The sequence below is a fragment of the Sarcophilus harrisii genome, chromosome 6, assembly GCF_902635505.1.
Source record: "Sarcophilus harrisii chromosome 6, mSarHar1.11, whole genome shotgun sequence".
Classification (NCBI taxonomy): domain Eukaryota; kingdom Metazoa; phylum Chordata; class Mammalia; order Dasyuromorphia; family Dasyuridae; genus Sarcophilus; species Sarcophilus harrisii.
Genome location: NC_045431.1, coordinates 88,528,347 through 88,551,576, shown reverse-complemented (window position 1 = coordinate 88,551,576; position 23,230 = coordinate 88,528,347). Strand labels below are relative to the sequence as shown.

General features: G+C 32.5%; 1 protein-coding gene across 5 annotated transcripts in view; it reads left to right on the top strand.

Moving 5' to 3' along the window:
• Positions 1-23,230, top strand: part of FSTL5 (follistatin like 5) — a 933,164-nt gene that overhangs the window by 770,750 nt on the left and 139,184 nt on the right. For all 5 annotated transcript variants that reach the window (XM_031942878.1, XM_031942877.1, XM_031942880.1 and 2 more), the window contains 2 exons: positions 13,775-13,936; positions 14,909-15,043. In XM_031942878.1, coding sequence (XP_031798738.1) covers positions 13,775-13,936; positions 14,909-15,043 — 297 coding nt within the window. The remainder of the gene's footprint in view (positions 1-13,774; positions 13,937-14,908; positions 15,044-23,230) is intronic.

Sequence of the window (23,230 nt, the reverse complement as noted above, 5' to 3'; positions counted from 1 at the left end):
CTGCTCCATTAGAACCGATTTGGTTCATCTCATTGCTGAAGATGGCCAGGTCCATCAGAATTGATCATCATATAGTATTATTGTTGAAGTATATAACAATCTCCTCATCCTTTTCATTTCACTCAGCATCAGTTCTTTATACATGCACTCTTTATGTATGTCCATAACAGAAATACAGTTCTCAAGAATTCTTTTTACTTTTTTCTTCTTCTCTTGAGTCCTATAGTTGGAGGTCAATTTTTTTGTTTAGCTCTCGTTTTTTTTTTTTTCATTAGAAACAAATGGAATTCACCTGTTTCATTAAATGCCCATCTTCATCCCTGGAAGAAAATGCTCAGGTTAGCTGGGTAGTTTATTCTTGGCTGCATTCCAATTTTTTTGCCTTCTGGAATATCAAATTCCAGGCCCTTTGATTTTTTCATTTGAAAGCAGTTAGATCCCGAGTGGCTCCTCACTGTGGCTCCTTGGTATTTGAATTGTTTTTATTTATTTTTTTTCTGGCTGCTTGTAATATTTTTTCCTTAATCTGATAGTTCTGAAATTTAGCCATAATATTCCTTGGAGTTTTTATTTTAGAGTCTCTTTCAGAAAGTATTCAATAAATTCTTTCAATGCTTATTTTACCTTCTGATTCTATTATATCTGGGCAGTTCTTTTTGATGATTTTCTGAAAAATAATGTCTAAGCTCTTTTTTTCAATCATAATTTTCAGAAAGTCCAATAATCCTCAGAATATCTTTCCTAGATCTATTTTCCAGGTCTGTTGTTTGTTCCAAGTAGGTATTTGATATGGTTTTCTATTTTTTTTTTTTCATTTTTTTGGTTTTGCTTGACTGATTCTTGATGTCTCAACAAATCATTTCTGTTTGTTCAGTTCTGGTTTTTAATGAGTTATTTTCTTCATTAGCTCTTCTTACTTCTTTTTAATATGTCCAATTGTGTTTTTAAATGAGTTGTTTTGCTCTGGAACTTTTTTTTCAATTTCACTATTTTTTTTTTTCTTTTTACTGAGTTATTTTCTTTTTCCAATCCACAAATCCTACTTTCCTGGAAGTTCTTTATCTTTTCCAATGTGCAAACTTTGTTTCCCTGGGTGTTCTTTACCTTTTCCAATTCACATTTCAGGAAGTGGTTTTCTTTTCCCACTTTACCAAATTTTTCTTTAAGTGAGTTATATGCCTTTTCTATACACTCTTGCATAGCTTCTCTTTCATTTTCCCATTTTTCTTCTAGTTCTCTTTTAAGATTTTTTATAATTCTTCAAGGAGAGCCTTGTGTGATGAGGGTCAGGTTGCATTACCCCTTTGGGGTTTTATCTGGAGACTGTCTACTAATAGTCCCTTAGGAATTGAAAACCTGCTCTCTTTCTGTGTAGAAGCTGTCAATGGTTTGTGTTTGCTTTAACTTCTTACTCATTTTTTAAAGCCCTTAGGATCTGCCTTCAGGGCAAGGAGGTTACCAGCTTCCTCTGCAAAGCAGGAATAGATATATGGACAGTAGCTGTCCTGCAAATGGGCTGCAAAGAGCAGCAGAGCTGCAGAAGTGCTCTGGGAAGAGCCAAGTGCAAACTGAAAGTGTCTCAGTGCTGGGAAGCATGGCCACACTGGGGAAGTTCTGTTGCTCCAAGCAGAGGCCCCTGATGTGCAGAAGTATGACTGCCCCTGGCAAAAGCCTTGGCGCTGCAGAATGAGGCTGCACAGATGTGCTGTGGTCTGTGCTGAGTCACTTGTTTCTGATGCTGGGTGGGTATAGCCAGATCCTGTTAGATTCTGGCATTTTTTGGAGCACACTCTACCTTTGGCCTTTTGGTAACTTCTCTGCTGATCTTCTGCTTTGCAAAAGCAGCCAACCTGTGGTAGAGTCCTCCCTGCAAATCTTCACTTGTGGAGACCGGCCCCACCCTGGTCTGCTCAGTGTGCTAGCATATACGAATTGAATATCCTTCTCTTTTTATGCTTAAGTAAATCTCCTTGTGTTCTCTGTTGAATGATTTATGAGGGTTCCATTTTATTCCAGTATTGAACATAAACTTTAAAGAGACTAGGCTAGGTCAGGCCCAACCCAGAACACAAGGTTACAAATTGATTTCTTTCCTCACTGAAGGCACAAATAGCAATGGATGCTAGTACAACTTGTGTAACTAATTCATCATTTATCCTTAACCAAATTACTTTAATACTCTGGTCCTCAGTTTCTTCATTTGCAAAATGAAAATTTAAAATGGAGGGAAATGATTGGTATAAATTAATTTAATCAATAAAATTAATGCATTCCTTGATATGGTATCAAAAAATAAGGAATCAGGGTTGAAAAAAAAAATAGAAAGTGAAATTCAGTGGGTTTTCTCTCCTGCAAAGAATGCTACTTACTGTGACATTCAGTAAAAGAGGTTAATCAGCAATTTGTAATTCAATCCCATTTTGTTTTATTATAGGGAATTAAATTATATAATTTTTATACCACAATTTTTGAAAGTCTTTTCAACAAAAATGACGTCTCAGATTCAGGAACGTTTCCATTTCTGAAGCTTTGACCTAATAAAAAGTGTTTACTTTGTAATTTTTCTTAATCTATTATTAAAAAGAAATTGGCCAAGATATGCTTTCCTGGCCTATTGGTATTAATGAGATGTGCTAGAAAGCCTGTTTTCACTTAAGGAACTAGATAAATAAAACTAATCCTTAATTTTCAGTTAATACAATATGTGAGGAATTTTTGTTTAGGAGGGAGCAAAAAAATTCAAATGCAGAACTGGGGTTGTTTATGATTTCTGAACGACTTGGAAATCAATAATAATGCAATATATGATTTTTTAAAAGTCAACAAAGAATCCCAATATACTGGAGAAGCATATGAGACTGGGTTCAGAGGGGGTGGGGAAGCCAGGTTTTTGTGGTTCCATGTAAATGGTAGCAATACTAATACAATACTTATTTAAAAGAAACATTAATTTGACCATTTAAATCTTAAATAAATATATCTTCCTGATTATTTTCAATGTCCATATTTCATCAAAAAGCCAATTTATTTTAAAAAATTGACATTTTTTCTTTTGTTCTTTTTTTCTTTTTTAAACCAGTAACCGTATACACAGTTTCACATTTTGGCTTGCAGAAATTTTAAGTATTTTGTTGCATGCAGTGTTCTGAGAACAGCTACATGCTGGGGGCACTATTTGTAAACACCACAGTAGCTGTTTAGAATACTTAATCCTTTTTTTCCATGCCTAACTGTTTTATGATATATAAATAGCACATCTATTTTTCTTCTTCTTTAAACTAAATCTTTAAGGATTCAGAGGTTTATTTTTTTTAATTTCTGTGTTGTTCTTTTGCAACTTGAAATTCCTCAAAAATCTATTGAAATTGAATGTAAAATAATATTACAAAATTACTAGAATTTAAAAAAAAACACTAAATCACAAATTGAAGAGATTTTGCTTAATCATTGAGAATGAACAGAATATTCTCTGCATGATATCACCTAGCTTCCATCTGCCAGTGATCTTATGTTGCCAGTACATAGTTTTAGATAAATTGCACACAGAAAATGATGCAAATAATTGGATAAGACCTCTGGTCACCTGGGCTCTGAGTCAAACTCTGTATTCAACACATACTATCTGTGTAGCCATGTAGCACAGGGAAATTCTATAATCTTTCTAAGTTCCATTTTCTTCAGCTGTAAAACAGGCATTATAATATTTGTGATATCTAGGTCACAGTGTTATTAAGAAAGGATAGCACAATACAAATATGAATTATTAAATTACAATACCCAACTATATTATTTTTACATTTTATTAAATTACTATTGTTATATTAACCTAACACTAACTACATTTCTGAATGTTACAAAGAAATGATCTAACACAAATGCTCTGGTTTTATATCATTAGTTGCTAGCCAATGTCAGTGTTATATTTTGATATTTTAATAAGTAGATCTCACTATTAATGGCATTCTCTAAGGAATCATGATCTGTTCTTCTCTTCTCATTATGTACTATTTTTGTACACATTCTCCTATTGGTCCACTACAAAGGACATAGACAATAGGTTAGAAGATTGTCTTTAAGTCTTTTATGTTATATGGATAGAAGTGCGGTGCTTTATCTCTCCATTTGTCATCTCTTACTCTCATGACGTGATCAGCTAGCTCAGTTCCTTTTCTCATCATATGTATATCTCTTAGATCATTCTCCTTAAATATGGTTTTCATCTAGGCTTTGGAAAGTATATGCGTATTAAATTTGTTGAAAGTCAATCCTCATTTATAGTTAATGATATTGTTTAAAAGCATGTCCCTAGAATTGAAAATATTTGAATCATACCTTGAAAAGATATTGTTTTTCATTGGGTGTGGGGGTAAAGAGGGATGCAGATGAATGTCTAAACTAGTGATCCTGAAATTTTTGTGAAATGGATCTAGTGTTCATTTGCCCAAAGACTACCATTACCAGGAAAAGGGGAATTAAAGTTCCAGGATAAATAGGAGGAAGGAAAATCAATCATGATGCCAGCATGCCCAGGTATACAAATCTACTCCAAGAACCTAGAACTATGGTGAGATGATAGAACAGTGAAGTTCTGTCTCCATCAGTTCCTGGTTTAGAAAGGTAGCAGATAAAGCTTTGAGATCTACCATTAATTTAAACTTATAGAAACTGATCCGTTGATTGGAGTTCCTCTTTTAAAAATCATTTCAAGTGTCTTTTGTTTATTTACTTTTAATTATTGTGGCCATCCAGGACTTACAGGTTCTACCAATAACGTATCCAAAATTATATATAGACTATTTTCCCACCCAAACAGATTAGAAGCCACTTTTTTCTGCTCTGTTACATTTTCAGTTTCACACTTTGCAGGGCACCAGAAACGTCTCATCTCATCTTTCTGTCCAAATCAAGACAGTAGTATTAGCATGCCCTCTGCATACAAATAATAGACACTTGAACTTACTGGCTGAAAATAAAGAATGAACATTTACATTCATGCACAGATAAAAATATTCTGCCAATGTTTGTTTCTTCTCTTCTCCATTATCTTTTTGTTTCTCTCATACACTGGCAATGATAAGACAATAACAACAACAAAAAAAGATTAACAGAAAGTAGATGTCTAAAATTAATAATGGGAAGCAGACTACTGAGAAACTCTTAATTCAACTCACACAGTTGAATTGGATTATACTCTTAGATCCAGAAGAAGAAGAAAAAATGAAGTCATTGTAAATGATATTTTAAAGATCATGGGAGATAGAAGTTCCACAAAATTGGAAAATGTAGATGTTCATATTTTTTAAAGGGAAGAGAATTTTCTTTCCTCCACATTCTTTTTTGCATTTCATAATCTTAATTTTTTCCAATTACAAGTAAAGGGCATTTTCAATATTTATTTTTATAAGATTTTCAGTTCTCAACTTGTCTCCCTCCCTTCCTTTCTCTCCAAGATAGCAATAAATCTGATATAGATTATCATCTAAATCATGTTGAACATGTTTCCATATTAGTCTTCTTATATAAAAAGACTCAGAATAAAGGGAAAATTCATGAGAAAACAAATCAAAAAAAGGGGGAGTAATACTATGCTTTGATCTGCATTCAGACTTCATAGTTCTTTCTCTCGATGTAGATAGCATTTTCCACAGTGAGTCTTGAAACAGTCTTGAGAAAAGCTAAGTCAATCATAGGTAATCATCATTTTGTTCTTCCAGCTGATTTTTGTTATTTTTTCTAACTCTATAATAATTTTGTAGAGTTTTTTTTTAGTACAGCATTAAATAAGTTTATAATGTAAGTAAAATTATTATTTTTATTATTTCAGTTGAGCCAACCCATGAGCAATTTATATTTTCCAAATCATTAGGATCTAATTTTATTTGTTTTAAAAGTGTTTTGTAATGGTGTTCATATAGTTCCTGAGTTGCCTTGGCAAATAGATTCCTAAATACTTTATATCATCTATAATTATTTTAAATGGTATTTCTCTTTCATCTCTTGCTGCTAGATTTTTTTTCATCATATATACAAATTCTGAAGATTTATGTGGGTTTATTTTATATCCTATTGTTCCTTTCTGACTGACTGATTCTATTTTTATTTTCTCGTTCATCTCATAATGTTGGAAATTGACCACAATATTCCTTGGAGTTTCCATTGTGGGATCTTTTTCAGGACATGTCTATTTTATCCTCTGGTCCTAGCATATAAGATAAATTTTCCTTGTTAATGTCTTGAAATATACCATCCAGGTTCTTTTGATCAGAACTTTCAGGGACTCCAATAATTCTTCCACTGTCTCGTCTGGATCTATTTCCCAGGTCAGTTATTTTTTCAATGAGGTATTTTTACATTTTCTCCTATTTTTTTTTACTTTGATTTTGCTTGACTGATTATTGATATTTGTAAAGTCAATAGTTTTCACTTGCTCAATTCTAAATTTTAAGGATTTATATTCTTTAACGTTTCACCTTCTTTTCCACTAGAACATCTCTTTTTTAAAGAGTTATTTTCTTTAGTCAACTTTTGTGCTTCCTTTTCCAAGTCATTGACTTTTCATACTCGTCCTGCATCACTTTCATTTCTTTTCCCAATTTTTCTACCTCTCTTATTTAATGTTTAAGATCCTTTTTTTGTTATTCCAAGAGGATTTTTTTCTGCTTTAGGTCAATTCATATTTCCCTTTAAGGCTTCATATTGCTGGCATTTAGATATTGTTGTCCTTTCCTGAGTTTATGTTTTGTTTTTCCCTACTGCCACAATCAGAACTCTTTATTGTTTGATTGGTTGGGTTTTTTGCTCATTTTTTTAAAATGGTGCTCAACTTTTGAAGCACAAAGGGCACTGTCCCAAGCTTATTTTGCTGGAGTCTACAGGCCTGGTCACTGCTTTTCCACTTTGGAGCCTTATTTGCTTGCTGTTTTCCCACTGTGGTAATCTGACCTACTAACTCCTGTTCCACTTAGATGGTAGGATCTTAGTTGCTGGACTGTGTTGTGGCTAAGTTTGTTTGTGGCCTGTTTGTTTGCCTGGATATCACCTAAGATGAAGTTGCATTCCCCCTTTATCCAAGTAAAACAGAACTTTCTTGACTCCCTTCAGCCTGAAAATTTGGTGTACTACCTTTCCATGTAGTCTGTCACACCAGAATTCTTAGAGGCTTGATTTTACCCTTGTTTCTAAAGTCATTTCCTGACTTTTCTCTTTGCCATTTTGGCTCGACCCTCCAAAAGAAAACATATTCTTCAAAATAAAAGTGGTTTGGTTTGACAAAATCCTTAAAAAGACAATTGGGAAATATCTAAAAGGAAGAAGTAATTACAAAACCCCAGAATTGTGTCAAAAACAAATCATCCCAGACTAATCACTCTTTTTTTTTTTTTGATGATTATTCAATTTTAAATTAATTGTTAGGGGGAATGCTGTGGATATAAATTTAGATTTTAGCTAAGCAGAATGTGTGTGTGTGTATATATATATATATATATATATATATATAGAGAGAGAGAGAGAGAGAGAGAGAGAGAGAGAGTGTGTGAATGTGTGTGTGAGAGTGAGTGAATGAGATGACAGTCTGAATACAAAAGGATTTTGACAGGCTAGAGCATTGGGCAGAAAATAATAAAGTAAAATTCAGTAAGGATAAAGTCTTGTACTTGTGTACAAAAATAAATCAAATCCATAATTATAATATGGAAGAGGCATGGATTGACAGCATTTGATGTGAAAATGTTTGTGGGGAATTTAGTGTCCTACAAGCTTAATATTTGTCATCAATATGATGTGGCAACCAAAAAAGCACTTGCAAAAACTCTTGTATTACATTAAGAGTGATAAAGCTTTCATGGACAGGTAGGCAATAATTCTGAGTTTATGTTTTGTTTTTCCCTACTGCCACAATCAGAACTCTTTATTGTTTAATTAGATTGGTTTTTTGCTCATTTTTTTAAAATGGTGCTCAACTTTTGAAGCACAAAGGGCACTGTCCCAAGCTTATTTTGCTGGAGACTACAGGCCTGGTCACTGCTTTTCCACTTTGGAGCCTTATTTGATTGCTGTTTTCCCACTGTGGTAATCTGACCTACTAACTCCTGTTAGTAGTTAACTTGGGAAACTTCATCTGTACTATTGTGTTTAGTTCTTAACATGGCATTTTAAGAAGGTCATAGATAAGAAAAAGAGTATCAAGTGGAAGAGCACTAAAAAGTTAAGAATGTTGAATTTAAGATGTAAGAGGTATCAGTCAAAAACACTGGGCATGTGCAACATAAAAAGAAGAAGAATAGGATGGAGAGGCATACTAATTTTCTTCAAGACTTTATAGCGTTTTTAAAATAAAATTATTATTTATCTTAAACATATTTTTTCTTTTTAGAATTTTAATCCTAAATTCTTTTCCTCCCTCCCAACCAATTCCCTGATGTAAGATATCAATTATACATGTGAAATTATATAAAGCATTTGCATGTTAGCCATATTTTAAAAAAGCAAGACAAACAGAAAAAAAAACATATAATTCATTTTGTATTCACAGCTTATTACTTCTCTCTCTAGAGGTGGATGGTATTTTTTCCATCATGAGTCCTTTGGAATTTCAAGGATCATTACATTGATCTGATCATCCAAGCCCTTTCCAATTGATCATCATTGCAATATTGTTGTTATCATGCACAATGATCATCCAGTTCTTCTCAATTCTCTTTGCATGATTTCATACAAGTCTTGACATTTTTTAAATGAAACACCTGCCACATAATTTCTTATAACACAATAGTAAGCTATCAAAATCAATGCCACAATTTGTTCATCTAATTCTCAATTGATAAGCCTCTCTCAATTTCCAATTTTTATCACCCCAAAAATAGCTACTACAAATATTTTTTTTGCAATATAACTCTTTTTTCCCCTCATTCTTTGAAGTCTTTGGGATATAGACCCATTATTATAATACTTTAGATATCATTCCAAATTATTCTTCAGCATAATTGTAACAGTTCCCTTTTCTACCAGTAGTTCATTAGAATATTATTTTCTCTATTATTTCTCATTTTTTGGTAGATGTGAGATAATACCTCAGAATTGTTCCAATTTGTATTTTTCTAACCAATAGTAGTTTAGAACTTTTTTTATATTAGTAGAGATAACTTTGATTTCTTCTGAAAACTGCCAGTAATATCTTTTCATCATTTATCAATTTGGGAATACCTTTTAGTTTTATAAATTTGACTCAATTCTATACTCAGTATATATGTGAGAAATAAGGCTTTTGTCAGAAAAACCTGCTTTTTTAAATATTCATTGTCTATGATGTCTTTCAGTAAAATGTAGTTTCCCTGATTATCTCTTTCATTTACTTATTTCTTTTTGCTTTTGCTTTGCTGAATTCAGATTGTTTTCATTGCCTTTTATATATCAACTGAAATATATTAGATTTTGCTCCAGTCCTTTATTTTAACTCTATGTTATGTGTGTGTGTGTGTGTGTGTGTGTGTATTTTCTAATTAACATACTGTTGGATTCGAGTTTCTTTTTCATTTTGCTATTCATTTCTGCCTTATGGTGAAGTTCTTCCCATTTCCATTTACAGCTATTATTAAGAACGATATATTTCTTTTCATCCCATTTTGTTCTATTTCTTTTTCTCTTTCTTTTATACTGTCCCATCTCAAAAGTCTATTTTGCTTTTAACCATTACCTCCCCCAAACTGTCTTCCCTTTTATAATTCCTTTCCTTTTTCTCTTCCCTTTCCCTCCTGTTTCTCTTTTGATTAAATTAGAATTATATACACAACTAATTGTGTGTATATGTATATGTATGTTAACATATATTCTTCCATCTTGGAAGCAGTCCAATGATGTTTAAGCATTGCTTGCTATCTCCCCATTTCCCTTGCTACTGTAAAAACTCTTCTTTGTTTGACTCTTTTATGTAAAAAAAAAAAAAAAAAAAAAAAAAAAAAAAAAATTCCCCATTCTATGTTTATTTTTTCTTCTCTAAGTATATACCTTTTTCTCACCTTCATTTTTTTTTTTTTGTGGATATCATTTCAACACATGTGACTTACAGTCATGTCCTCTATATAAACTTCTTTTAACTGTCCTAATAATGACATAATTCTTTTTTTCTTTATTTTTTTATTATAGTAACTTTTTATTGACAGAATCCATGCCAGGGTAATTTTTTTTTACAACATTATCCCTTGCACTCACTTCTGTTCTGATTTTTCCCTCCCATCCTCCACCCCCTCCCCTAGATAGCAAGCAGTCCTATATATGTTGAGTATGTAATGACATAATTCTTAAGATTTGCATGTATCATCTTATATAGAACCATAAATAATGTTTGAATGTCAAAATTGCTATTCTGATCTTTTAATTTTTCAGAAATTCTTGAAGGGTTCTCTATTTCATTAATTATCTTTTCTCCCCTACAGGATAGAGTGTCCTTTGTTGTCATTCTAGCTTCTTTACCTTTTAGAATATCATAGGCCCCACCCCTTATTCCTTGATCAAGAAAGCTTCTAAATCTTGTAGAGCCCTTACTGTGGATGCATGATATTTGAATTATTTTTTTTTTCTGGCTGCTCAAAATATTTTCTCTTTGTCCTCTGGTAACTCTGAAATTTGTCTGTAACATTTTGGGCAGTTTTTATTTTGGAATGTCTTCCAGGAGATGATAGGTTGATTTTTTAAAAAATGCACTCTGTATCTAAGAAATCTGGAGAGACTTCTTTATAATTTCTTGAAATATTATTTCCAGGCTCATTTAGGCAAATGATCCTTAAATTATGTCTTTTCCTATCAAATTTCTATCGTATTTTTTTCTATGAGATATTTTATATATTCTTCTATTTTCCATTTTTTAAACTTTATTTTTCTTGATGTCCCATTCAGTCATTAGCTTCCATTTTTCCAGTTCTAATTCTTAAGAAATAATTTTCTTCAGTGAATTTTGGTATTTCTTTTTCTATTTGACCTACTCTATTTTCTAAAGGGTTTTTGTCTTCCGTGAATTTATGTTCTTTGTTTAGCATTATGTCAATTGTGTTTTTATATTATTATCTGTAATTTTGTGTCTTGTTAATTTCCTAACAATTTTCTTTCTTCAATATCATTTCTTTTCTCAACTTTCTCTAATACTTTAATCTTTTTAACACTCCCAGGAATTTCTCTTGAGCTTGTATTCTATCAGCATTTTTAAATTAAGCCTTTGCTGTTACCTGTTTTTCATTGTTGTTTTCTTATTAGTTTATATATTGGGCTTTCCTGCAACTTGTAGTTGACTTTTAAGTTTAAGTTCTTTTTTTAATGTTTGCTTATTTTCCCAGCCTATGCTTGACTTTGAAATTTATATTAAAGTTGATTTCTATTCAACTGGGGATGAGTGAGAAGTCCAAGTTAGCACCCTGGATACTTTAGAATCAGCCGGAGTCAGGATAAACAAAAATCCTTGGTCTTTATTCTTGGTCTTTAGAGGTAGATGTGAACAGGATGGACGCAGGACCTTCCTTCTCTTTCTCTACCGCCAAAGTGAACCCTGACTTGTCTTACTCCAACTCCTAATCCTTCCCACAATTCTCTCTATACACTTAACGATTGAAGCAGCACAGAATAGTGGGAAGGGCCATTTTTCCAAGTATATGCTAATAGAGTATTGTCCAATTGGTAGTTAGCCTTAAAGTGATCCATTGTCCTTCCTCAGTGCATCAACTCAGATTTTCAGCCCTTTACAGATGAGGAAGCACTGTCCCTAGCTTCAGATTTTTTGTGCTGTTTTTTTTTAACTGCTTCAGGGGGATTACAAATTTTTTTGATGCTTCCAAGGTATTGTCATACAAGGAGAGGTATAATCATTATTCTCCTGATCTGTGCCCCAGTCTATACCATGGAATGTCCCCTGGTCTCTTAAAGCCACAAGTATTAAGTCCTCCTCTTTGCTTAGGCAATGTGAAACTCTGCTTCTTTGTAACAAACTCATAAAAGAAGTCATTTAATAAAACATACAAAAAGGTCTTTGTCCGATTCCTAATTGAAAGCCTCCAAGGAAGACAAGCAAACTTTTCTTCTGTAAATAGCACCAAGATTTAGGCATATGAACATTCATATACCTACATAGATTCTCTTTGATCAGACTCCAAAACACACATAGAAAGTACACAGTCATAGATATTTGTTCAGTAATACTCATTCTCTAACATGAGAAAATGTACTCCCATAAATTTAAAATAAAATTACGTACAAAAGAAAAGTTCAATATAAAAATAATACAATAATACTTGTGCTTTAGAAAGTGTGAATAAAATTTAATGTGTGAAAACAGTTAAGTAAGGCAGAAACAAAATACAGGTTATTCTTTTACAATATATGTTTCAAGTAATAGCAGATAGTGAATAATGGGAAAAGAATTAGATAATAGATGGAAAACAATGAAAATGAAGAAAAACAGGTCAAAAACTATACAAGTGTATCTATATACCCATCTTTGTTTATGTGTAGGCATGTGCACAGAAAATTAGTTGATAAATAAAATGGCACATATATGTGATTTTACATAAGATACAATACACACAACATAAACCAAATAAAGAAAATACTAAATATTTCCCAGTATTTTAATGGAAAAAATGAAATGAATTGTCTATTATTATTTCTTTATTTTTATACCGAGAAATATGCATTGGTGACATTTTAATTTTCCTACCATTTTATTATTCTGTTATATAATTTACTGAATGCTATATGTCCATGGCAAAAATTATGTTCTTTATCAAACTTATCACAATGCTATCTATTAATGCTGAGTAAGGATGCTACTGAATTTCTAAGGTATTAAAATAATTGCTCACTCTTACTTGGAAGAGGAGTTACTATTTTACCAAACACCTCTGAAGTTAATAAAATTATACATGTTGAACTTTTCTTTTTCTTTTTTAAAATTTTATATAGAAAATTTTATCTATAACATTGTTATTCAGCAAATGTGAAGTGATAATATTTTAGCATATTATGCTGAGTTAATTTAAAGTTTCTGAATGCTACTTCATTTGAGAGATATTAATTTATTTTCAAACTGTATCGACCATTTTGTAATAGAAAGATTTTTTTTAATCTTTGGAATTTTGGAATAGAAAGAACATTTTAATGGATTCAGTAAAATTATTTGTGATTCTTTAGTTTTGAGATAAAATTTGTACCTCTTAATATATGGAAAACATATTGTGAAAATATTAAATAAATTAAAAAAGATACGTTCAAAATCTATATAACATCCTTGCAGTTTTGTTTATATTTTAATTTTTGAATAGTCACCAAGAATAATCACCAACTATGGAAAAACTACCTGATCTGTTCATTTAGGGTTTTTAATATTCAACACTGAAGTTCAGATAATCTCCATTATTTTTCTTTATTATGTAAGGCTTAGGAAGCAGTTATGTAATGCTATGACTAGAGAACCAGTCCTGGAGTCAGGAAGACTCTTCTTCTTGAGTTCAAATTTATCCTCAAATACTTATCAGCTGTATAATCCTGGGCGAGTCACTTTTTCCTGTCTTCTTCAGTTTCCTCGTATAAAATGAGCTGAAAAAGAAAATAGCAAACTATCTTAGTATCTTTGCCAAGAAAACACAAATGCGGTCCTGAAAAGTCAGATATAACAACAATAAGTGTCTGTATGAATTAAAAGCTGAATGATGTTAGATATGTTGGCAGTACCATTTCATATTAATATATTATTTTAAAATTTACACAATTTTCACTTGTTTTTGCTTTTCAGTTCCACCAGTTATTCGTGTCTATCCAGAGAGCCAGGCCAGAGAACCAGGTGTAACAGCTAGTCTCCGCTGTCATGCAGACGGCATACCCAAACCACAGCTTGGTTGGCTGAAGAATGGAATTGACATTACTCCAAAACTATCTAAGCAGTTAACTCTTCAAGGTAGATTTATTTCTGCATATATGATCCATGGGCTCAAGTACAAAGCTGATATTGATATTGTGCCTAATTGTTGGGTAGATTTTGCTAGATAGCTTTATATGAGAATGAATGGGCTGAAGAAAAGGCACAGATAAGTGAAAGAAAGGTTAGCTTTGAAAAGGACATCCTTTGAAACATGACTGAAGAAGAATGTAATAGATGGGGAAAATATTAAAGTTCTATAGAAGGAAGGAGATAAAGAAATTTACTTTTGTTTCTATATTCAATAATATGATATATACAGTGGTTCTTCAAGAGCTCAAACTAAGAAAATGACAATGTTCTATAGTAGTTGGAAATATCTTCAAGGGCAAAGTAGGGAATAATTTGATCCTTGATGAATCAGATTAGAGTGTTATTAATAGTATTATACAGAAAAAATGCATGTAGACAATGGGCCCAAAATACTTTATTTGTGCTTGAGGACACTGTTCTGTGTCCAAAGATTGTTTTTGATATAATCATTTGTGGTTATGCAACTTGTGGTAAACTCATTGCATGTGCCTTAGAAATGCTTTTTCCCATTTATGATATTGGAAAAAACTCATTAAAAATTGTGTAAAACCTTGCTTTAATAATTTTACCAAGTGGAAAACAAAGATAACAGAATGGCATGTACAGAAAACGTTTGAATTTACCACCACAATTTGCTTCATATATTAGACATACTATCTTAAATAAGCACAAAAATCCAAGAACAGTGTTGAATGGAAATTCTCTATCCCTGTTATCAGCAAATAGAATAAAAGTCAAGCTCACTAACCACTTGAATACTTCTGGAATAATTTGGCATATTTCCAATGCACAATTCAGGAATTAAAAGCATTTAATTAGGATGAGCTAAGAGAACTGTATGACTATGTAATCAGAAAGCAGTGTACCAAAACTGAAATTGTAGTTTACAAGTTGCATTTCTTTTTTTTTTTCTTTCAGCAAATGGCAGTGAAGTTCACATTAGCAATGTGCGCTATGAAGATACAGGAGCATATACCTGTATCGCCAAGAATGAAGCAGGAGTAGATGAAGACATCTCTTCTCTGTTTGTGGAAGATTCTGCTAGAAAGACACGTATGTACTAAATATATTAATCTATCAGTAGAAATAAAATGCACTATAAAGTACTATAAAATGCTAGTCTTTATTTTTTAATTGCTTAAACAAATGATTAATTAAAATCATTTCTGAAATTTCTACTGTGTGTAAAGTGCCAACTTGGAATAATAGGCAGGGAGTTTAATCTCCGAAATAGGAATACCCACTTTCACATCCTAACTCTGACACATTCTTGTTATGGAAGCCTGGACAAATGGCATAAACTCTAAGGATTATAGTCAATTCCTAAAGAATAATGTTCATAATGAATATGAACACATACTTTCATAGAGAAAGAGTCTTCATCTTGGAGTTCCATATACTAATAAAATCATAGGTCCTATCATGTGCAGACTCTGTGAAAGATGATAGAGATACAAAGACAAAAAAAAATGTCCCCTACCCTCAGTGAGCTTTTTTTTTTTCTAAAATAAGTTTCCAAATCATTAAGTAAATGTGTCAATCAGGTGCCATATCACCCGCTGTAGTTCTGACTGTGTCATAACTGTAATGCAATATAGATATTGTCAATATAAGGTAGCTTACACAAGTAGGAGTAACAGTAGCATGTGAAGCCTAAATCAAAATAGTGAACACTAAGGAACCAACTGCTGTTTTATTCTCATTTAGTAGTGTTTGTTACTAACTTAGATACTATAATATTTTGGTTGGCTATAACTCCATAAGATTCACTTTATTTAGCAAAATAATAGAACTTTATTTGTATTTTTCTTTTATACTTTAGTAGGTTTGATTTTTTTTCCTCTCTAATTATTTCCTTCAAATATATAAATAGAATCCTATCCAATGTCAATCTATACACTTTTTGTCCACGGATTTACTTCAAATTACTAGAGGTAATAATCTTTGTATTTTAGTATCTTAGTCGTTCAAATACAATATCCTTTATTCTTACTACATAATTGCCTCACCTTGTCTGCCATTTATACATATTTTCAATTTGTTTTGCAACACTTCTCTCAGTGGAGGTCAATAATGTTAAATTCTAATAGAAATAGGGATCACTAAACTGTAAACAGGGATCCCTTCAAAGCACATATTAATTTAGAAAAACACATATTGTATTGTAAAATGTTTAACATGTACTAGAATACCTGCCATCTACGGGAGGGGGGCAAGAAGGGAAAATTTTGGAACAGAAGGTTATGCAAGTGTCAATGTTGAAAAATTACCCATGCATATATTTTGTAAATAGAATGTTTTAATTAAAAAAAAAAGAAAAACACATATTGACATTATTTTCATTCTATTTTATTTCTACTTATTTTGTTAAATATGTCCAGATTGTACTTTTTCACTTTTCATTTTTAATAATAGCTTTTTATTTGTAAAATACATGTAAAGATAGTTTTCAACATTGATTCTTTCAAAATCTTGTTTTCCTAATTTTTCTCCCTCCCTTCCTCCCATCTCCCTCCCCTAGACAGCAAGTAATCCAATATATGTTAAACATGTGCAATTTTTCTAAACATATTTCCACAATTATCATGATGCACAAGAAAAATCAGATCAAAAAGGAAAAAAAAGAGAAAGAGAAAAAAAGAGCAAGCAAACAACAACAACAAAGGTGAAAGTACAATGTTTGTTTCACATTCAGTCCCCACAATCCTCTTTCTGGGTGCAGATGGCTTTCTTCATCAAGAGTTCATTAGAATTGGCCTGAATCATTTCATTGTTGTAAAGAGCCATGTCCAACAGAGTTGATGATCATATAATCTTCTTGTTGCTGTGTATAGTGTACTGTTGTTTTTACTCATTTCACTTTGTGTTTGTTCATGTAAATCTCTCCAGGACTCTCTGAAGTCATTCTGCTGATCATTTCTTATAGAGTAACATGGAATAACATTCATATACCGTAACTTATTCAGCCCAACTGATGAACATCTACTCACTTTCCAGTTCCTTGTCACTACAAAAAAAGGGCTGCTACAAACATTTTTACAATATGGGTCCTTTTCTCTTTTTTTATGAGCTCTTTGGGATACAGACCCACTGCTGGATCAAACAGTATGCAAATTTTGAGTCTTTTTGGCATAGTTCTAAATTGCTCTCTAGAATTGTTGGATCAGTTCACAACTTTACCAAAAATGCATTAATGTGAGGCAGCTAAGTGGTGTAGTGAACAGAGCACTAGCCCTGAAGTCAGGAGGATCTGAATTCAAATCTGACCTCAGACACTTAAAACTTAACACTTCCTAACTGTGTGACCCTGTACAAGTCACTTAACCTCAATTGCCTTGGCCAAAAAAAAATGCATTAGTGTTCCAGTTTTCCCTTCTTCCTTCCAACATCTATTATTGTCTTTTCCTGTCCTTCTAGCCAATCTGAGAAGTGTGTAGTGGTACCTAAGAATTGTCTTAATTTGTATTTTTCTAATCAATAGAGATTTAGAGCATTTTTTCATATGACTAAAAATGACTTTAATTTTTTCACCAGTATTGTGGGTCTCAGTGAACATTTGACATTCTGATGTAGATTATCACTGACAACATGCTTATTCTCCATACAGAGAGAGCTTGAGCAAAAAAGATAAGAAAGAGAAAGCAAGAAACAGAGACAGAGATAAAGAGAGACAAAAAGAAACAGAGAAGAGAGAGAGAGAAAAAAGAGAGAGAGAGAGAGAGAGAGAGAGAGAGAGAGAGAGAGAGAGAGAGAGAGATCATTATGTGCTGGCATTGTGAGCTGAGGGTACAAATAAAAGCAAATAGTTCCTAACTTCAAGAAGGTGACATTAGAAGGAAGGGAAATAACAACTTAAAAAGATGCAGGAAAGAAGAGGGAATAAGAAGAAGGAACCTGCATGAGGCTAGGATGAGGAAACTAAAGGAAGTGACAGCAGAATATAAGCTTGTTTCCTAGCAATTCAGGCAAAATGTCTCACCATTAAAAAAAACATAGAGTAATAGAGATTCCTTCAAAGAAGAATTTTTTCTGTGTAACCCTTTGGATTATTTATATGTTTTCCTGAGATTATGGTATGTCATGATTTTAAGCAAGATGGGTTATATGACTTTTGATAACAATATAAAATAATAAAAAATGAAAAAAATAAGATATGCTTATAATTTTTTTTATCTTGGGTAGAAATATTTAAAATATAATTCCTTTCTCAAATATGCAAACTGATCTGTAACCTCATTACTTAAGTAATTTTCTCCAGTGATGTAGATGAAAAGCCATATGTACTTGCCCATTTTGTGTGATTCTTGTCCATATCCTTCCAAAAGTTGTTAGAAGAATGTCCACTCAAAAGGTTGCAGGCTTCCCTTACATTCTCCTGACATTTCTAGGGTGCCCGTGGGGTACTGTCACTGCCTTCATGATTGTCACATGACTAGATTATCTTCTTTTTCTATCACACAATGTCTTTTACTCTTGTTCTTTTGTTTTATGGTCAGGTATTACAGGCTGATCATGTCCACTATAAACCTCTTTATCAAATTCTTTATGAGATTCCTTGTTAGTTCTTCAGAGGCAATTCCATTTTATTCATATACCGTTTAATATGTAAATGAAATATTTGTAAAAGATTATACTAGTGCTTACTATCTAATCTTATGAAACCCAACATACTCATTACATAAAACCCTAGTCTTTAGCTCTTTATAGCAATAACTAGGACTACTATGTATTAATACTTTAGAGGCCAAAAATATAGACAACAAAGTTTTTGTTGAAATGTGTACACCTACATGTTTCAGAAGCAATGAGTTGCAAAGGTGATATCTTTGTTGAAGAACAGATAGGAATAGATAATTTTTAAGATCATTCCAATCCAGTTGACTTAAATACATATTTTTGAAGTTTCTACAATAGAACAAGCACTGAGCTTCTGGTTGGAGCTATAGAAATGAAAAAAAAAAGTTATACTCAAAATGCTTTGAATCTAATGATAGTGGGGAACAGATATATTCAACATATACTATTTATAGTGTCTTTAAAATGAAAACCCTAATAATTTTCTTATGCAGTAAATCTTGACATATAATGCAATGGACATATAAGTATATATTCTACACAGGTACATATACAGGCACATATGGGACTGGATGAAGTGGGAGAACTTGGCCTTTTTAAACCAAGTTCTTCAATAGCTTTCACTTTGAGGCTTCACTGATTTACATATTAATGCTAGATAGCAATTGAGCTCCTCTTTCAGTTAATCCAAAAGAAAATTCTAAACAAATAAATAAATGAATGAATCTGGGAGGGGAATGACCTCAGGATTTCAGGCCAATACAGAAATAACTGCTATTTACATTCAATTTGAATCAATGAGGATTCAAAAAATGACACCCCCCCCAAAAAAAAAAATAAGTCCCTAGGCTTGACTTATTGATGGCCAATTAGAATCAGATTGCTTTTGGTTTAAGATGTGGTTCTTAAGAAATCTAGCCATTAAACCCCAAGATATCTTGGGAGAGCTCAGAGATACAAAAGAGAGAGAGAAAAAAAAAAACTTTTAAGAACAACTGTAAGTAAGGGTAGGATACTCTATGTGGACAGAGGGAAATAAGGTGGGAGGGAGACAGAAGAAGAAGGAAGGAAGGAAGGAAGGAAAGGAGGAAAGAATGGAGGGAGGGAGGGAGGAAGGGTGGAAGTCTTCCACCGACCAATTTCAGGCCAGCTTTACTTACAAAGATTGTTGTTTGTCCTTGCACCTCAAAGACGATTATGACTTCAGGAAGGTGATGTTAAGACATGCAAATGAATTTTATTTAAGTGAGGGAGGGCTGAACAATGTCACCAGTTTCACTTTCTCCTCCAGAAAAGACTTCCTTCCTTCCTTCTATCATTCCTTCCATCCTTCATTCATTCATTTATTTATTTAGATTTTTTGTGTGTGTAGGTGGAAGGTAGCTCAATTGTGTCAAATGCTACCTAGACAATCACTGAATGGGTGCTGCTTCAGTGAAACAGAGACCTCTCCAGCACCTTACTTTAAAAAGGCTTAGGTCTCCCATTGCATACAGGGCCATCTCCAGTTGTCCTGATCTATATCTGGGCACTTGATCCAAATGACTGTGGAGGGGAAAGTGAGATAGATGACCTTGTACAGCCTTCCCTCACTTCAATCCAGTTCCTTTGAATATTATAGCATCATCGCCTGGTCCTTTTTGAGAACGAAAGACAAATAACAACAACATGCATGTATATACATAGATATACACACATATATTTATGCTTTTGTGCTACATTCATTGGTTTATTAAATGAATTGATTATCATCAAAGAATCTAGAATGTTTATTGCCTATCTTTTAATTTAAATTTTGAAGACATTAGATTGGCAAATAATTTAATTTAAATAATTCTCAAAGGTGCTATTTTAGATGCACTTAAGTAAATAATATTTTCACAAACTATAGAGTGATGCAGAATTTGTTATATATAAATTTATGAGACTTGAAAAATAATTTACATAAGATAAATAATATAAATGAAAGATGTGGTTTTTGATGTGTATGTATTTTAGAAGTAAAGTGTTTATAGCCACCTCTAAGATTTAAAGTAAAAACTATAAATTTTTTTTCAGGTTACTCAAATCACTAAAGCAGGTTTCATTTTTATGATGTAGATATATATGATATATAGATATTTCTATATTATGTGTGAGACAACATGATATACTGTATAGAGAACATCCTCGAAACCAGAAAAAACTGGGGTCATCTCACCTCCAATATATACTAACCAAGAGACCCTGAGCAAATCTGAACTACTCAATGCTCTAGAGAGCTTTCTAAAACTCTCTCTCTCTCTCTCTCTCTCTCTCTCTCTCTCTCTTTCTCTCTCTTTCTCTCTCTCTCTCTCTCTCTCTCTCTCTCTCTCTCTCTTTCTCTCTCTCTCTTTTTATATAGATAGATAAATCTATCTATATATATATATATATATTATGTATATAATATATATATATATATATATATAATCAGTTTCTGTCTCTCTCTCCCCCTTCATTCCCTCCATACACACACACACACACATTCACACACACACACACACACACACACACACACACACATTTTTATATATTTATTGTGTGTGTCTGAAGCAGAATTTAAACTTTAAGCCTTTAAACTGACTTTAAGCTTGACAATCTTTGCCCTACAATACCCAGCTCCATCATTTTCTCGACACTAAAAAGAAACAAAAGCAAAACAGCCTCCTCTTTTGCCTAGTTTTATTTTTTTTTTTGTTTTCCTCAGTGTCAAAATAGATTATCTAGATGTTGCTTTCATCCTGTCACATAGCTTTTTCTCTTCTATTCTGTCTTTATATTCCTCTTTTCATACTTGGATATTTTGTTTGGAAACAAGGGAGGGTTTGACGTATAGGGAGAGGAATAGGAAGAAGGATTGCATTTAATACATGTAGCAAACTTGAATATTTCTTTCATCTTGTTAATTAGCTAAGGTAAGTATTTCTTCTAACATTGCAAATGGCAACCAAGCTTTTATTCATGGTGATTACTATTAAATCAGAATTGTAAATATAGAAGGGACTTCCAAGGCCATTTAATCTAACATCTTCATTGTGTTGTTTTGGTGTTCAGTTTCTTCAATCATGTCCAAATGTTCATGAATCCTTTTGGGTTTTCTTGTCAAAAATACTGGGATGGTTTGCATTTTTTTCTCCAACTCGTTTGAAAGATGAAGAACTGAGGCAGACAGGGTTAAGTGACTTGCCCAGAGTTACACAGCTAGTGTGTGTAAGGCCAGATTTGCACTAAGAAAGAGTATTCTTTCTGACTCCAATCCTGGCCCTGTATTCACTGTACCACCTAGCTGCTTGAATTTATATATGGGGGGGAACTTAGATCTAGAATTATATAAGAGAGTGTGGGGTAAAACATTATATTATGCTTATTATAGGTGGTAATTACAGGTGACTCAAAACAGCAATAGAAAGTCATATAATGTTGGAAGATATTATTAATAAATAGTATTTTTCTTCAGGGCTATACACATATATGCATATGTATACAGATATATAAATATTTATGTCTATATATTTGCATATATATATATATATATACACACACACATTTATGTTATTAGAAAATTGAGGTATAATATAATGGTCAGCTATACCCATTGACATGGGTATCCTTTTGGAGGTTGTAGGAATGAGTGAAAACAAATAAACCACTTTGGAGCTAAATGACAGCACAGTTTTGTTTAGCTATAGCTTCAGTTTAATCATCTAGGTATTATCTCCATACTAAGGAGCTAAGCAATGCCAGTCACATTTCCACTTATCCTACATTTCACCTCTGACAAGTACTATTCAGGGAATATGTTCAGGCAGAATGTCAGACAACTAAGTCTTGTATTTTGCTCTAGCACCTAATTCTCAAAATTGAAAATGATGTCTAATTCTGCCAAACTTTGTTGGAAAGCTTCACTTTAGATTTGCTTCCTATGAAACATTTAACTATGGAGAGTTTCAGGAAATCTTGCTCTTCAGTCACATGTCTGAGTCAAATTTAGGTGGCTAACTGAGATTAAATGGAGTATTATAAGAAGGGATAGGAGTCATATCAATTAAATATAAGAGGAGTGAGATGACATATTGGTGATCAGGTGATATTTATTAAAATAGACAAAATAAGACAAAATAAATTATCTGAGGATGATTTTAGTGACCTTGGGAGTACAGGCTAGTTAATATTCCTCTCACCTAGCCTAAACACTTGACACATTTTCATTTCTAAAGGAAGTCAATACCTAGATGATAATGAGTCATTAACAAGATTAATATAAACGAGAAACATTGTGAAAATAGTCCCTTCTCCCCAATGAGGAGTTAAGTGTATATCTGTGAGGCACTCAGCATCATTTTAGTCACATGTTGGTAAGGGTCTCAACAAAGGATGACAGCATCAGAAGTCTGCCTTCTTACTAGATTTTGCATATTGCATATTTTAATATGTTGCATTTTTTTTCATTTTAGCACATTTCTAGCAGTGATAGAAAAGAAGACACTGAAAAACATTGTTGTGTCATCTTATTCATTTTTTCCCCTGGAGTAGAAAAAAATGGAAAGAAAATAAACAGAAGCAAATTATGAAACCTCTTGGTTCAAATGGTGAAGACTTGTTAGTCCATCACACTTTCCTTTGACATATCATTAAAATTATTAA